General features: G+C 36.7%; 1 protein-coding gene across 5 annotated transcripts in view; it reads left to right on the plus strand.

The window, feature by feature from the left end:
- Positions 1-17,589, plus strand: part of LOC117314853 (sodium- and chloride-dependent GABA transporter 1-like) — a 54,672-nt gene that overhangs the window by 34,669 nt on the left and 2,414 nt on the right. For 2 of the 5 annotated variants that reach the window (XM_033868974.1, XM_033868972.1), the window contains 11 exons: positions 1,843-1,993; positions 5,943-6,074; positions 9,402-9,690; positions 11,002-11,134; positions 12,653-12,787; positions 13,475-13,578; positions 14,292-14,416; positions 14,744-14,856; positions 15,027-15,158; positions 15,806-15,905; positions 17,267-17,367. In XM_033868974.1, coding sequence (XP_033724865.1) covers positions 1,876-1,993; positions 5,943-6,074; positions 9,402-9,690; positions 11,002-11,134; positions 12,653-12,787; positions 13,475-13,578; positions 14,292-14,416; positions 14,744-14,856; positions 15,027-15,158; positions 15,806-15,905; positions 17,267-17,367 — 1,482 coding nt within the window. In that variant the 5' untranslated portion in view covers positions 1,843-1,875. Of the gene's footprint in view, positions 1-211; positions 1,994-4,253; positions 4,398-5,942; positions 6,075-9,401; positions 9,691-11,001; positions 11,135-12,652; positions 12,788-13,474; positions 13,579-14,291; positions 14,417-14,743; positions 14,857-15,026; positions 15,159-15,805; positions 15,906-17,266; positions 17,368-17,589 lie in introns of those variants that run through there. The other 3 variants (XM_033868976.1, XM_033868973.1, XM_033868975.1) reach the window with 3 other exon arrangements.

Below are 17,589 nucleotides of genomic sequence, written 5' to 3' on the forward strand. Positions count from 1 at the left end.
CTGTCTAACGTCCTGTAAAAAGCTAAGGTATTTGAAGGGCGGTCTCACCTGTGTGCGACATCTGTTTGCTTTCGAAGGCTGATAGAAAATTTCTCTGTGGCGTTTTGGGGCCATTCATTGCTTCCGTTCCCTATTAAAATTATTTATATTTAAGTCAAAATTTGCAGTTTACTTCTTACGGAATCATTTTCAATTCACTAATTTTCTTCCCAAAATGAGACTTTAACATCCCATTCATTGATAATTTGAAGTAGGGTAGGTTGATTAAGTTTGTTCATCTTATCGAAAAAAACCTATAGGTACTGTGCTTCGTCCGTCGTTGTCCGACGTGCGTGGACGTTTTCAGCAGACTACTAAGCTATCATTTACCTGAAATCATCATAAGATAGTCCTGACCAAGTTTTGTTCTTTTTTAATTGGTTCGAAATCCAAGATGACCGTCATGACGGTGTCATTTAGCTGAATATTGATAGAGTTATTAAGGAATGGGAGCTTACAGAATATGTTAATTCAATGTTCGGCTTCTTAAGATTTTTTGACATGACAGTCAGGCGGCCACTTTGTAAAATGATTACGCAATCATAGTTTTCTGAACACAATTGCACCTGAAACTTAGCTACGATGAACTTGAGACTGCCCTGACCTAGTGTTGTTATACTTGCTACCGAGTTGAGCTTGTTTTTAAACTATAGTACAATGAAGTTCAGAGTCAGACGACTGTAAAGGCTCAAGCGCCTCTTGTTTTATATAAGGGAGGCCTCCCTTGGGCAAGATGCTTGCTTATGTCTTCGGAGGCTGCGTTGTGTCCGTGTCAGCCATACAAATTTGTGAACGTTCTACTAACGAAAACATTGGGAAGCATTGATCGTCCCTTATCATGACCGTCAACTGCAGTTGAAATTGCAGTACCAGGCATGTTTTCGGTACTGTATTTGTTGGGAAACTGATCACTTCAATATATGCAGTTTTTTAAAGAGACTGGTGTGTTCGGTTGGCTCTTGTGAATGGGTTCTGTCTCCTAACCGAGAAATACACGAATCTTTAAAATTGTAGTTGCTACTCCCTTTTAGCTCTCAGCATTTTGGGAGTGTGGCGACTGTATTTCCGTTGGTAGTATGTGACCGAACGGGGTATCCTCCTGTGTGTCTCCGGTATTATGATTCATTGAGGTAGCACTTAAAATCGTCAAAAATTCCGGATTATCAAAAGGAGACTTAGCACGAACTTACCGCAGCTTCTCCTGCCCTGAAGGTAGGGCGTAAGAATTGCTGCCCTATTTGCATGATCTTAGGAGGCGACTAAATTTGGTTTCTTATCTTTTCTCTTTCTGAACAACTTTCGTCTGCCTCACGTTTGTTTCTTCAGTTGAGCCTTCGCCCCTGTGATGAAGGCTCTCGGTTCTGTCTCCTGGCCGAGACATACCAGAGTCATTAAAAGTGGTAGTTGCTACTCCTGCTTAGCGCTTAGCATATTAGGAGTGGGACGACTGGTTCGCCCGTTGTCAGTATAATGTGACCAGGTGGGGTGTGCAGCAGGGTATCTTCGGTAGTAAGTTTCAGTGAGGTAGCATTATAAATCGGCATAAGTTCCGGCCTGTCACAAGGAGACTTAACAAGAACATACCACAGCCTCCAACAACACGCATATGCACTCGTCACACGCATGCATGTCGCACACACGGGAGACCGCCCTGAAATGACATTAGCTCTTGATGTCAGCTGTTTTTAGGACGTTAAAGAATACCATACCGAATCAAGCCACATCTAGTACTAATATGTGATGTTCAGTAATACATAGTAAGGTTTCCATGACCAGTAATGTTTAAATCTTTCTCGTTTGTAGTAACTTCAAAACTTCCTGTTACCAGCAACAATAATGAAGGAAAGAGAGACATGGAAAAATGGACTAGAGTTTTTGTTTTCCTGTATTGGCGTCAGTGTTGGACTTGGAAATATCTGGAGATTTCCTTATATATGCTACAGAAACGGTGGAGGTATATTAAACTTTTCTTTTTTTTTCTAAAAATAGTTCCAATGCAGGTTTCGGGCTGTTTTCTTTAATTACCGTTCAGCGGAGACTGGCTTATACGAAGCAAATAAGGCCCGCTGTATCCATCTGCATGATGATCGTTGTAGGTGCCTTATTCTCTGAATAGGGATTAGCTTTCTCTTTAAAGGGGATATCGAGAAAAATGTTGTTATTTCGGTCACTTTTTTCATTCAAAACTCTTTTACAATGCGCACAACTGTAGAACATGTCAAATGAAAGGGCTTTAAATACTTTTTTAACATTGCGATATCGTCTGCGGTGTCATATGTAATCATAAATTCATATACATATGTTATTGGTACTTCATACAATTTCTTAATAGTGTTTTGACAATATAATTTTAACTTTGTGATGATCAAAGTCTGCTCACTCAGCGTGCGGTCGTCTTGCTCACTCAGCGTGCGGTCGTCTGCTTGTTGTGTAATGTAGCGAAAGAAATTGTAATTATAATCATTGATATACGATAGTATGTATGATATTACATGTTATCATTCTGTTCAAAGTCTTGTAACGATTTTCCATGTATATCTATAGCTTCTGTAGTTTGTTTCCTTTTTAAATATTATTTCGAATGTGTGTTTTTCAAGTTATTAAGGACGGATGTCTGGGAGGGTGAAAACACACTAAATTTAAACCATATACCTAGGACTCTGCCTGGTTAATGGTAATGTATATATGCAAACATATAATGTAGACTGTAGATCATAATTTAATATTTTATCCCCTGAATATTGATTGACAACAACAACATTGTTCTTGTCAACATCAACGATTGCATTAACTTTACCATCAACATAATTTTAGAACTATTTTTTTTTTTTTTTTTGACAGAACAACCTTGAATTACCTTGGCCTTAATTCCATTGTACATATCAATTATGACTTTAAAACATTTCCCACCTATACTACTTGTAATTTTTTTTTTTTTTTTTCAAAATCAATTTTATTCAACAAGCATGTATGTATATATATATAAACAAATGTCCTCACGCAGGAGGGCTTTCACTCATCAGACATCCTATCTCTCACTCATCAGAGATCCTATCCCCACACACTCTTTTCATATTTTACATACATGTACTGTACACTGATACATTTTCGTTCAATCTAAATTATATACACACAATATCACTTAAAATCTATACTAACACACATTTTTTCTTCTACTACTTTGGTCTACTATGTCTGGGAGGGTGAAAACACAATAAATTAAAACCATATACCTAGGACACTACCTGGTTAATGGTAATGTATATATACAAACACATAATGTAGACTGTAGATCATAATTTAATATTTTATCCCCTGAATATTGATTGACAACAACAACATTGTTCTTGTCAACATCAACGATTGCATTAACTTTATCATCAACATAATTTTAAAACTATTTTAATTTTGGTTTTGGCAACACAGCTGAAAAAGACTCAATACATTAAAGTTGATCTCAACTTGGTCATAAATCTTGCAGATTCCTTGTAAGGGAAATAGGTTAGGGTAAGGGCCATAAAGTTTGAAAAGTACACATTTCTCTCTTTAATAATGAAATAGTTTAGAGTAATATTCTGATTGGGTATCAAATCCTATCATATTTCTCACTTTAGAGGGCAGCTATTTTCTAAAAAAAAAACAAACTTATATTCAAAAAAAATTACTGCATGTTTCATGACAAACACCGACATCTTTTACAGAAATAAACCTAAGTACGAGAGTGGAGACTCTTTCGAACACCTGATGGAACATATGCCATATGCAACCAGGCATCACATGACCTTTTGTCACATTGCACCTATTCTACTACAGGCGCTTGCATAGAAAATGTGTTTTTCCTTCTTTTTTTTATGACTGTGGTATGTGTACTCTGTTAAGCACAAGGTTAGCAACTCCGTAACGAGCGAAACGGCACCTTATCTCACTTCAATTGACTTAAAAAACACATTTATTCGAAGTGACACAGCGCATACTACAACTATCGACATTCATCTTTAACCTACCGTGTCACTGAATACGAATTGTTACATCCAAAACACAATAATCTGTGAAAACATCGCCGAATTCCTCGCTCAGAACGCCATTTATCAAACTGCTCCTTCAGCCTGTCCCGATTCTTCATTTACAAACGGGGTTGAAAGGTCATGCGATTATATAATCGACTGTCACCAGGTGCCTTTTGGGGGGTCATCTCGGCATATTTTATTTTACAGGTACATGTACAGGACGTCGTTTACGACATTACGGACTAATTAGATAGCATGTGTTAATGCCAGTGATGAGATCGTCCTTTCCTTTTCTTCAACTGCATCATTTCGGTAGTTGTTGAACTTCGTTTGGAAATCGAAAGATTGCATGTAAGTGTGATCAATAACTTGTTCAAGACATGGCCGGGGCATTATATGTATACCATGAACTAGCAGTATCAGTTGAATTTGTTCGAAGTTGTTAAAATTTGAATGGGGTAATAGCTGATAGTTGTTTGATATTTTGTTTTCAAATTTAACTTGACATCTATTAAGGGTTATGCATATCATCAATTTAAAAAAAATGACCACAACATGACTAGTTAAAATATATAGACCCAACACAATACCGGTAAGCATAAGAGGTTGTTCTGGATGTTCTGGCGTTAGCCCTAGATACTATAAAATTCTGGCGTTTACACAAAATAACTGCTACTACCCTTGATTATTCTCTTTTCTTTCTCATTTCAATCCAGTTTCTTTATTCTGTTAGCCCTTCAGCCAGCTTAATTATTATTAGAGAAGCGTGGATGCTTACACACTCAATTAATGAGGTAATTCGTTAATAACTTGAATATTATATGTGCGATGTAAAGTGGTATTACATATAAAATGCAAGATTTTGCATGTACCTGCTAAAAGTTTTCCAGGGGGAGTACCCACGGACCCCACCTCCCCCTTTAATTTCGCACGCCCCTAAATTGAAAATCCTGTGATCGCCCCTAATTGTTAAAACAAGCGGCAAAATGAAATCAAATTTATTAAAATCGAAATCAAGTATGCAAATAATACTGTTTCGAAATTTGAACAAAAATAGGTTTACAATAAAATTAAACTCATCCTCAATATTTCGATAATGGCACAGTGATAAATCTATAGGCAAGTCCCGAGTACTCATAAACTTTTGATTGAACTCGGAAGAATTTCTGGGAAACATTAAATCTAACATCGTGGGAAATGAAAAAAAAATAATGAATGGGCATCGATCACAACGTACAAAATCGTTTGGCAGGTCTGAATTATGATCTTCGTATTTGACGACGACATGAATTTGTAAAATTTGTGGAAATAAATGAACAGGTCTGAAGTAAGCAATGTTGAATGTGATTGCAGAATAGGCATTCTTGACCTCGTTTGTTTTTCCTGTGCACTGTCATATACAGTGCATGGTACTCTCACGTTCAAAATAATAAATAAGTTATGATTATCATCAAATAATCGTAAATAATACGAAACTCGCGTTTTCCGGGCAAAATGCATGCGGAGATGACCCCAAAAGATGCACCTGCCGACACAAAAACGCAAGCAAAGGAAAAAATATGTGTGTTTTATATTAATGGCCGAAATTGTAACACTTGCCCCTTGCCCCCCCAGCGATATTTTATTCCCTATTGATAGAGATATTTTACTTTCCTATTGTTATCGATATCTTACTTTCCTATTGATAACGATATCCTACTTTCCTATTGATAGCAATATTAAAGTTTGATGTCGATAAAAATGTTTTACTTATGTAATTAAAGATGTGTTGCGTTGATGTTGATGACGGTATTTTACTTTGAATTTAATAACATTTTCTTCTACGATATTTTTCTTCCGTTTTCAAAAGTAAGTTTTGTCTTCCCTATTAAAAACGATATTTTTCGTTTCTATTAGGTGCTTTTCTGGTACCGTACTTCCTCTTCCTAGCTATGATCGGTATTCCGCAGCTCCTGCTACAGTTCTCATATCCCCAGTACTCTAGTAGCGGACCAGCTAAGGCATGGGTGTGCTGTCCGCTTTTCAAAGGTAACGTGATACATGATTATGCTATACTTTTTAGTTATTCAAATAAAAGGTAGCTTTCCGAAACATGAATGGAAAGTTTCATCAAGGTCGTTTGTACCTTGCTCATAGGCGGCAGAACACCAAAATGTTCGTCTAGCCAATTCGCACTTTTCAGTCTATTCAACTAGACTGATTAATATAAGTTGGTGTAATTCGTTTTGCCACTCCATGGCTAAAACTAAATACCACTAAACCGAATGCGAATATAAAGATTTTGATATGAACCGGTTAAAAAAGTGTTACCTAAAATCTGGCAACTGATGGTCTTTTAAAATCGCCCTGCGTCCGTGGTTCGTCCGTCCCTCCGTAAACAATTCGTATTATCGCTTATTCTTTAAGTTGTTAAGTTCATTTGGTCCCTAGTTCTACATATTGCATTTTGGACACTAATCGAAAAACAATATGGCCGATAGGCCGCCATCTTGGATTTTAACAATTGCAGGTTGCTCCTGCTATATCGTGTTATATTAAATTACTAAATGTTTCGAAGTAACATTGAAAGAAGATAAAAGATCAATCTTCCATTTGACCGATATGGAACATTCAATGGTGTGCGCAAGATCCCTCTTGGATCTCCTGTTTACGTATTAAGAAGACTTATTTAAGGAAGTATTTGTCAATCGTTTTTATCTAGGGATGTTTCTGTATGAAATTAATACTTAAAGTAGACTGCGAATTTGATATTTAACTTTGAAATTTTGCTCAATCACACTTTGAAATACTCTCTGCCGCAGTAGCAACTATTATTAATAAAAACTCATGTATATCGGCTTTGGAACAGAACCCAAAACCTTCCTCACAAGGGCGAACACTCGTTAAAGGAAATTTTATTGGAGACATTTGGAATATCAAAATTGCTGAAAAAAAAGATAAAAGATGGGATCAAAAATGTCGTGACATCTTACGATCATGCAATGGGAACCGCAGGTTCATGACTTCTATCCTACTCTGCGGGGCAGTACCTGCAAAAAATTAAGTTGTGTTACATATTTTCAGTACAGTTTTTATAATATATGCCAGGAGCATACCGGGGAGAATAGCTATATGTATACTATTTATAAATGAAGTCTAGAATAAATAAATAATACAAAAAGCCTTCTCTCATATTGAAATGAAGAATTTTTAGCTTTGCACCCCCATAAATGACAAAAGTGAACTTTGCACAGTTTCATTGGTATAATGTTAGCGTTAAAGGGTCATTGCGTATCTTGTAAAAAGTATTTCATTGGAATGTTAAGAAATTGATACTTCTTTGCATGTTTTCGTTAATACGTAAAAAGACACCTGTATTTTTCTTCTCGTTTACAGTCAACACGGAAAACTTTAACATTATGATAAATGTATATTCACTGATGCGTAATTTTATTTAACAAACACTCATTCAACAATCGGTTCTTGGCTAGGCCGTCACGAGATAAACACGTTAGTTTCTCTAATTTCATCTACATGTGATCAAATGTAAAAAGCTGCGGAATTAAGTCACGATAACCTTTCAATTTTAGTGCGAACGTACTTTCGAATTAATTTCCTAACCGAGTTTTACTTTAACATTCACAAATTGTTCAAGCATGAGAAAATCTTATTAAAATCTAGATATATTTTAATTAGATTGAGCACGAGAATACCTCGAACGACATTCAGAGAGCTGTATTCAAGGGCACATTTAATATTTAAAGAATTTTTTAGCTCAGCTGGTCCGAAGGACAAAGGCGAGCTTATGCCATACCGTGGTGTCCGTCCGTCAACAATCAACTTATTTGGCTTATTCTTCATAACCGCTGATCGGAATTTTACCAAATTTGGTCAGAAACATCCCTATGGGTTGGGGACTCTAAATTGTACGAATCATGGGGCTGACCCCCTGGGGGCTTCTGGGGCGGGGTCAATTTAGCTATATTGATATAAACAACTTCTTCTCTGAAACCGAGCAATGGATATCGCTCATATTTGCTTGGTAACATCACTATGGGTTTGGGATTTAAAATTGTACAAATGGTGGGGCTGATCCCCTGGGGGACTGAGGGGCAGGGCCAAACGGTCAATTTGGCTAGATTGATAAAAACGACCTCTCCTCTGAAACCAAGCAATGGATATTGATCATATTTGCCTGGTAGCACCCCCTTTGGGTCAGGATTCAAAATTGTACAAATGGTGGGGCTGCCCCCCCCCCCCCCCCCCCCCCCCCCCCCCCCCAAAAGGGGGCCAAAAGGGATCAATTTGGCTAAATTAACATTTTTAGAATTACAATAAAACCAATGTTCATGTACCTATATAAAATGCTTGATATATTGACATAGCAATACCAGTGACAAATATACTTCAGCATAGTTCTTGTTTCATATCTCATGAAACCAGTTGAGCGATACAGGCCCTTTGGGCCTCTTGTTTAATTCTAGCAATTATCTGTATAATAATAAATATTGATGATTATTGGAAGTTCTACTATACAGCCTAATCAAAACAATAAAGCAGTCTGTAAACTGTTCACAAATTATTTTCTTTGTTAACACAAGAAAATTGGAGCAAAAGAGAGTGAAGCATTTTGTTCAAGGGAACAACACAGCGCCTATGTAAAGACTCGTTCTTGCGATTCTTTAGTCACGTAGACCTGCGTCCTAGCACTACTTAAATGAAAAAGGAACATGTAAAAACATTATATGTTGTCATAAAGTTCCATTTGTTCTGATAAAAGTATTTGTTTGACAACTCAAACATTGCTGTTTTGACAAATATTGTCAATTATTGACTTGGTATTGGTTTTTTTTTGTTTTTTTTTTTATTGAGTAGGAATTGGTTACGCGATGATTCTGACCAACTCAAATCCGAATTTTGGGTTATGCGACACCACTGCTCAAATTGGCTGAAATTTCAATAATTTTCTTCCAAAACCAGAACCATTATGTCAATCTTCCAAAATCTTGTGTTGTAGTTTTTCAAAGGCCAGATATAAAAAAAAAAAAAAAAAATCTACAAATACTATCAATCATGTGTTACCAGTAACTGTTCATTACATGTATGATATTTGAAGCAAAACTGCCAAACTAAATGAACATTATATGACCGTTAATGCTATTTTGCCGTCTACTAATTATTCTATTTAGGCATCATTGTAACCGAGTCTAAAATCGATATGCCACTCTTTATCTTTACATTTACTTTAATTTCGATTTTCTGTGACAGCCGTCCTAAAACGTCTCGGACATTTGTCAGAACAGTAAACTGCTTGTACCAAACAAAAACATTTTTTGTCGATTATTGATTTGTTATTGTTTATTTTTCATCGAGTAGGAATTGGTTATGCGATGATTCTGACCAACTCGGTTATTTCGCTTTACTATAACGTTATCATCGCCTGGACACTGTACTACCTTGTCAATTGTTTCACCCTAAACCTTCCATGGAGCAGTTGCGATAATATATGGAACACTGACAATTGCTATTTTCGAACCTCTGAATGGTCATCAATGACAGGAAACGCAAGTAGTTATGATACATCAGTTTCTGAGGAAAAAATTCTAAAGACGAATGAAACAGTGTCTGCAACAGACGGAAAAACTGCCACAGAGGAATTTTGGACGTAAGTGTTCATCACATGACATTGTTAATTAGCTTACCTGGATCGAAGGTTTGGTGAGCTTAAGCCATGGAGCGGCCACCGTCGGTCCGTCAACATTTGCTTTAAATCGTTACTAGTCATAAAATACTTGGATTTCAACCAAATTTGGTCGAAAAATAATTGGGGAAAGGGAATAATTTTTGCATAAACGGTGACTGACCACACAGGGGCCAGGTCCAATAGGGGAAATAGAGGTAATTCCTTTAAATGGTTACAAGTCATAAAGTTATTGATTGATTTGAACCTAATTTGGTCAGATAAGTGCTTGGGGGAAGCGGAACAGATTTTGCATAAATGGTGGTTTTGACCAAACATCTTTGGAAAAAACTGGAGCAGAGTTTGGTAATTCTGACCCAATTGGCACTAGGGGATTGGACCTTATAGGGAAAGTAGCGGTAAGTCATTTAAATAACTACTTAGTAATAAAGTACTGAATAGAACTAACCAAATTTGGTCAGAGACATCCTCAGTGGGAAATATGCCCTGGGGTATTCCCCACATCTACGTACTTAGTTTCTATAATCCTAATGTAAAAATAGGCCCTGGGGTCTTTCATCACCCTTAATGATCTACCAGTAATGTCTTGGTTATATTTTTGAAACTGTTACCATGTATAACATAGCTTGACGTTAAGGGATTAACACAATCCCGATGTAAAAGTTTGCCCAGGGGTCTATCCCCATCCTTAGGGACTTGTTTTTCTTTAAATACAATCATTGTGTAAAAAAGCAATCCTTTTGGTCTTTCACACCATAAGAGAGTCTAGACTTAATTTCTTGGTTATTTCTTTAAAGTAGTTAAGATATGTACACTATAACCAGAGATATCATTGTTCGAGATGGACAAATAAAGCTATTATAAAAATAAACATTATTTTGATGTTTGGTCAAATCCAACCAGATGAACAATACAGGCCCCATGGGCCTCTTGCTAGTTTTCGCGGAGGACATGGACGTGTATAATATCCTTACAATGTACACATACAACCACAACATTTCTTGTTTATGTTTTCACTGATTCGACTGATTCAGCCATGTCAACCTTTGGGCATGTGTAGTGGCCCTAGTTCCGTTGCCACCTGTTCGTCGACTTGTTCTCGGCTAAAACTTGCACTGTGGAAATTAACAAAGTGATTATATTCCTTCTTATGTAAGAATTACATGATTTAACAGAAGTCCTAAATCATTCTTTGAGAGATAATTTGGTTTAACAATTTGCCCTATCCCCTATATAATTGATATGTTTACTCTATATATTGTTTTTCATATGTAGGTACAATGTTCTCCAGTTAACTGATGGTATCGAGACAATGGGAACACTGCGCTGGCAGTTACTTCTGTGCAACTTTTCTGTGTGCGTGATTGTCTTCCTTTGTGTCTTTAAAGGAATCAAATTATCAGGAAAAGTAAGTAGGATCATTGTTTATAACACAGGAACCAAGGAACCAAATGATTTCCCATAGACGATAATGTTAACGTTTTCCACTTTTCTGCTTAAAAACTGGTCAACTAGCCGTAATTTTGAAGAATGTACTCTCGGGAACCTTAATTGACACCCTCTGACAAAATAAATTCGATATACTTTAAATGTATTGCCCATTCCACACATAAAACTTTGGGAACTTCCTCAAGTAAATAGCCAATCAGGAGGCCCCGATGTATTCACATTCCTATTAAATCTTCTGTCCAAACGTGAAAAACCTACTATCTATTTTTTATTTTGTTCTTTTGTCCCTATAATAAGCAAAGATATTCTTCGCAACCAAAGTATACTTAATTGCAGTAGCAAACTGTCGATCACTCATGTGGCAAGATATATCAGTATCTTTAACTCGCGAGTTTTGAATTTTAAAGTTAAGAACTTTTTTTACAATTATTGTAGGAGGTGTATTCATGTGTGAGATTTGTATTCACGGTAAAATATTAAAAGTTGTGTATATGAGAGCTTCCAGAAATGCGGGGACATTTAGCTGCAATCCCAATAGTATCTTCTTGTTTTTCTCTTACTTTTTGTGTCGCCTGAAAAGGTGACATATAGTTATCAATATATCGGCGGTGTCGTCCGCACAATGATTTCCGTGCGATTACTTGAGTTCCCTTGGGTCTATCAAAATATATCATCATACAGTGCGTTCTCAATCAAAGTGCGTTCTTGGGATTGTTTTTCATGTTCAAAGGTCAAGGTCACTGTTACCGTTAATAGAAAATTGGTTTCAATGCAATAACTGAAGCCCGCAGGGCCATTAAAACTCAAACTTTGCATCGTGCTTCCTTATCAAAACTTGCTCTGGATGGCTTTGCTGGTTTGAAGGTCAAAGGTCAACACTGTTGCTATTAATAAAAAAAATTGTTTTCATCTGATTAATTCGTTTTTTCCATAGCCAATTAGGCTCAACCCAATTGAATGCTTCAAAGGTCATTGTAACTATAAACAGAAAATAGGTTTGCTTGCGATAACTTGAAATCCCTCGGGCTATTCAAACTCAAATTTGATGAATTACTTTCTTTCAAGAAATGCTTCCTTGGAATTGCTTTCAGGTTAAATGTTAAAATGTCAATGTCAAGATCAATTACTATCGAATAGCTGACTAAGTTATGGAGATTTTAATGTACTATATTAAGTGGGAAAAAACGCGTTTCTGTTAATGTCACATGCATGTTGATTTCATATTTCTGTCTGACAAATGAAATGACATTAAGAGGAATGCACTATATCATTGTGAGTTCGTTCATTGCATAGGAATCCATCTGGCATATCATATCCCTTCCAATACATACATTTGCTATCCAAGCTGGGTTTTTTCAACATCTCTCAGGCGACACTTCCACTTCCGTGAAATTTTTGTTTGCACTTCACTGTTTATGTACACACATTTCTATCTTCCCTCTCTGCTTTCATTCTTAGTGTGTGTGGTTTTTTTCAGATCATGTACGTGGCCGCTACTGTACCATATCTATTTTTGACGATCCTATTGGTGCGCGGTCTTGCGCTAGATGGAGCATTGATGGGGCTGAAGTACTATTTCATTCCAAGATGGGGCGAGTTACTCCGTTCTGCGGTAATTGTAATTTGTTTTAGTTCAATGTATTTTACTTTTAATATTTTTGATGTAAATAATATTGCGTTTTTTTTTGTTTTTTTTTTTTTGTGACCTTGATTCGGTCAGGCATTAAATTTGCTGTAAGAACTGGTTCGCCGTTGGCCCGGTGTCAGTATAATGTGACCTGTTGGGGTGCCCTGTTGGATGTCTTCGGCAGTACCTTTCAGTGAGGTAGCACTATAAATCGGCAAAAGTTCCGGCCTATCACAAGGAGACTTAACACGAGCATACGCACGCACTACACGTATGCATGTCGCACGCACGGGAGGCCGTCCTTAAATGACCCTAGCTGTTAACAGGACGTTAAACAAAATAAACCAAACCAAATATAAAACATGCAAATATCTTACTTACAACATGTACATAGAAATTTATATCTGATTTATAATATATTTCATCTTTATTTTAATAACAATGATATAATGAGGTGACGCTGCAGTCGTAAAGGTGGCGGCAATGCAACGCTTCTGTATAATGCCAACATAATGTAAGTTATTTGTAGTCGGATCAAAGTGACAATGATGTCTTAAGTTAATATATATATCATGTGTAATTTATTCTCAGTCCTTTTTAATGCTAATCATTTTGTTTTGAAGTTGACCAGCTACTATTTATCTTGGTATCATGTTTGCCCTTTATTGGCAGGTTTGGTTCGATGCTGCTAGTCAAGTCATTTTTTCTTTGGGATTTGGCACTGCTGACCATATAATACTGGCTAGTCACAACAAATTTCACCATAATATATACAGGTATGGATGTAATTAACCCATTGCACTTACATTTCTGCGATGTGTCTGCATATACCTTATCGTTTTTCTCTAAATAAGTTACGATGTCGCCTGTGAGGAAGGCTTTGGCTTCTGTCCCCTGGCCGAGACATACCAGAGTCTTTAAAATGGTAGTTGCTGCTCCTACTTAGCGCTCAGCAAATTAGGAGTGGGACGACTGGTTCGCCCGTTGTCAGTTTAATGTGACCGAGTGGGGTGTGCTGCTGGGTGTCTTCGTCAGTATGCTTCAGTGACGTAGCACTCTAAATCGGCAAAAGATCCTGCCTATCACAAGGAGACTTAACACAAACATACCACAGCCTCCCAAAACACACATACGCACTCATCACACGCATACATTTCGCACGCACGGGAGGCCGTCCTTAAATGACCTTAGCTGTTAATAGGACGTTAAACAAAATAAACCAAACCAAACCAAAGTTACCAAATACCTAAGAAAATCATGCTGCAGCCTCTCTCTCAAAAAAAAAACCCATACTGCTCGCACACAGAAGTTGTAGACATACACAAATTGACAAGGCAAACGAATTGTTACCTTTCTTTGAAAATTTTCGAAAGTGTTCATCCTGAATTTATGCCGAATTTCTACCATGTTTATCCAAGAAAACCGGCAGCAAGCGTATACATACATGGTCAAACTTTACGGAAACTAATAGCTGTATTTGGTTTTTCAGAGACGCCATGATAGTTCCTGTTGTCGATGCATTCACGAGCCTCTTCTCTGGTTGTGTTATTTTCGTTACCCTTGGTTACATGGCGACTACGTTTCAATTAGACATAGATAAAGTGGTAACTGATGGTATGTACCTATGTCTGAATTATAAATTACTTTTTGGTTGAACAGCACCATAGCACCGAGCAAAACATCATACTTCTCTGATGTACGAATAATTTATATTTGATTAGACATTGCAAACATTTTAGTTAAGAATTCCTCACTTACCTTTTCTGTGTACCTCACACCTCTTTACTTAGTGACGAAATAGCATACATGTATAAATTTTAAAGTTCTATCTCGCGGACGATTCATAGAAGAATTTTTTTTTTTTTTATGAATTCTTATTCATTTGGCAAACCTAATGTTGAATGTAAAGAAGAGTATATTGTTATTTACTTCTATTTTGAGGTCCTGGTATTGCATTCATGGTTTTCCCAGAAGCTCTTTCTACACTCCCTTTTCCTCAAATATGGTCGACCCTCTTCTTCCTCACTCTTCTTGTGGTCGGTTTGGATAGTAGGGTAAGTTTTTAATGTTGGTGCTACTCCAAGAATTCGGTAAATGATCGTTTTGAGATACGCATTTTAAACAAATCCATGACTGATTAAATGCCGTTCCACCACTGAAAACGGTAGGATATAGTTCTTACACTTCATTAAAATACTGTGATACAAATATTTTCTGTTGTTAGATAGTCATGATACAGGTATTGACAGGGTCTCTTAGTGACCTTTACCCGGGCCTGTTTCGCTCCAGAGTCTCATGGACGTCTGCTGTCGTGTGTCTTGTGACATTTTTGCTTGGAGTACCATTTGTATATCAGGTAGGATTCTAAATACTGTATTTTCTGGAAAGAATAGTTATTCGTTTGTTGACATAATTTCCTCAAGATCAGATACCCGTGCAGGATGGGGACCCGGAAACGTAATCAAAAGAGACTATTGATTTGGAAATCCTCTGAGGAATGTGAAAAAGTCTACATCATGAACGATAGTTAAAACAGTAGCCATACCCATTCGGTATTCATGAAATATATGGTGGTGAATTACGATATGTCTCTTTAGATTACCTCTGGTTTCAAAGCCCCAATTACATTTTACGAGCTGAATCGTCGATACATTTTGGTATTAAAACTATGTAATACGAGTATAACATTTTGGTTTAATTTTTAAGGAGTGGTTTAAACAGTATTTTATTACCAAAATATTTACAACACATGGGTCCATATATACAACAAGTTCGGGGATCTGGCAACAGGAATACACTCTTATCTGAAGCCATCTCCCTACATATGTAATTTACAAATGTGCTATACCAATTAGTTTACCGATTTATTAGCAATTACAATATATGGAACAAATAACAAGACCGACTATGATCATAAAGGATTTTTAAGGATTGTTATGTATACTGACAATAATCGTTGAGAATAGTTATTATATTTACTTTACCTTTGGTTGGTGTTTCCAGGGAGGGATGTACGTGCTACAGTTAGTAGACTGGTACATAGCTAGTGTGGCTTTACTGTTGATCGTCTTCCTCGAATCATCTGTCCTGTCATGGCTTTACGGTAAGAAAAACTCGCGCAAAGATCGGTTTATCACCAACTTGTGTTCTCTTATAACTTCTGCAGATTGATTTATTCGTACATTTTAGCCTTCTATCATCAGATGGGCTATTCAAATCACCCCGAGTCCGTGGTCTGCCATGATAGTATATTTTTTGGCCCTAAATGACCCTAGTTGTCGATTGGCCGTAAAACAAACAAACAAACCGTGGTCTTCCGTCCGTTTTCCGAAAACAATTCTTGTTATTTGTACTAAGGGGTTCTTTCTAAAAATGCATATGTAAGTTCCCCGTGGTCCCTGGTTGTGGATATTGCACTTTGGGACCAATCAGGGATGGGTTTTGATTTTGACTATTGAAGTTTGTTATCGCTATTTCTCAGAAAGTGTAGCGGGGATTTTTCTTAAATCTCGTATGTAAGTTTCCCTTGGACTTGTTATTATGGGACCAAATGAAAAAGAACATGGCCGACAGTCAGGGTCACGTACATGGGGATGTTACTGAAATTCAAATATTATCATTTTGAAATGATAAAGGGACACAATCGTTAGCCACAAAACATTTATATAAGCAAAAAACATTGATATAATGTTATTTTGTTTCGTGAATGTCGGTCTCGATACAATCTCGGCATCGCTTATATTTCATTATTTTCGTGAACTACTGTCATAACGTACGGTGTGCTTTTGCAACCAGTTTGTTTTATATCGGTGATTTTTAATTGTTTACTGTTTAACTTTTTAGTTATTACACTAATTATTCTTGTGTTTCCGGCCATTAATGGCACAAATTATTGATGGACCGTAAACAATACAATACGGTACACTTAAGACGTGGATATGACATACACTTATCTAGATATACGGAGTTTGTTACACATATATCAACACCAAATGGCCAAATGATAGCCTATTGTTTTCAGTTAACATTTTCTTATTGTTTTATTTCAATCTGATTAAAATCTAGATGGCCATTCTCACTACGTTAAATGAACATCTAACAACATCCCATAACAGGTCACGTTCTGATGACCTCTGAGATGCGTGTATTTCACTTTCAGGGCGAATTGTCAATTTGTCGATGTCATCGAAGCAAAACATTTCATCACAGCATGCATCTAAAGCAAACCATTTCGGTATAGACTTGAAACACATTGATAGATTATGCAAGCTATGCACACTAGTCATGCCAATTCGGGCATATAAAATTCACTTCCAAGATTCTGGAAGTAGTCATTTGATTGGCTAATCCAAAAGATCACCCCGACGTGACCCCGTATGGGATGTTGTTAGATGTTCATGTAACGTAGTGAAAATGACCATCTAGATTTTAATTAGATTGGTTTTATTTATCATTTACAACTAGGATCCCAAAGACTAAGCGAGGATATAGCCGTGATGATTGGGTATCCTATACCGAAGTTCTGGCAGGTGTTCTGGAGATTTATAACACCGTGCTGTATACTGGTATGTATGATAATTATGTCACACAGATGTTTGCTATATCAGTTCAGTATACTACCACAACGTACAAGACATTAATGACATTTTCAAATTATTTCAAGGTAAGTATTTAACGTGATATGCACTTAAATATGTGTAATACCGACGATTTGTGAATGTCATGATGTTGTGAACATTCAGAATTATTATTCACGATTGGGATATATAAATTCGTTGTGTTAGAGA

This window comes from Pecten maximus, chromosome 16 (assembly GCF_902652985.1).
Source record: "Pecten maximus chromosome 16, xPecMax1.1, whole genome shotgun sequence".
NCBI classification, from domain to species: domain Eukaryota; kingdom Metazoa; phylum Mollusca; class Bivalvia; order Pectinida; family Pectinidae; genus Pecten; species Pecten maximus.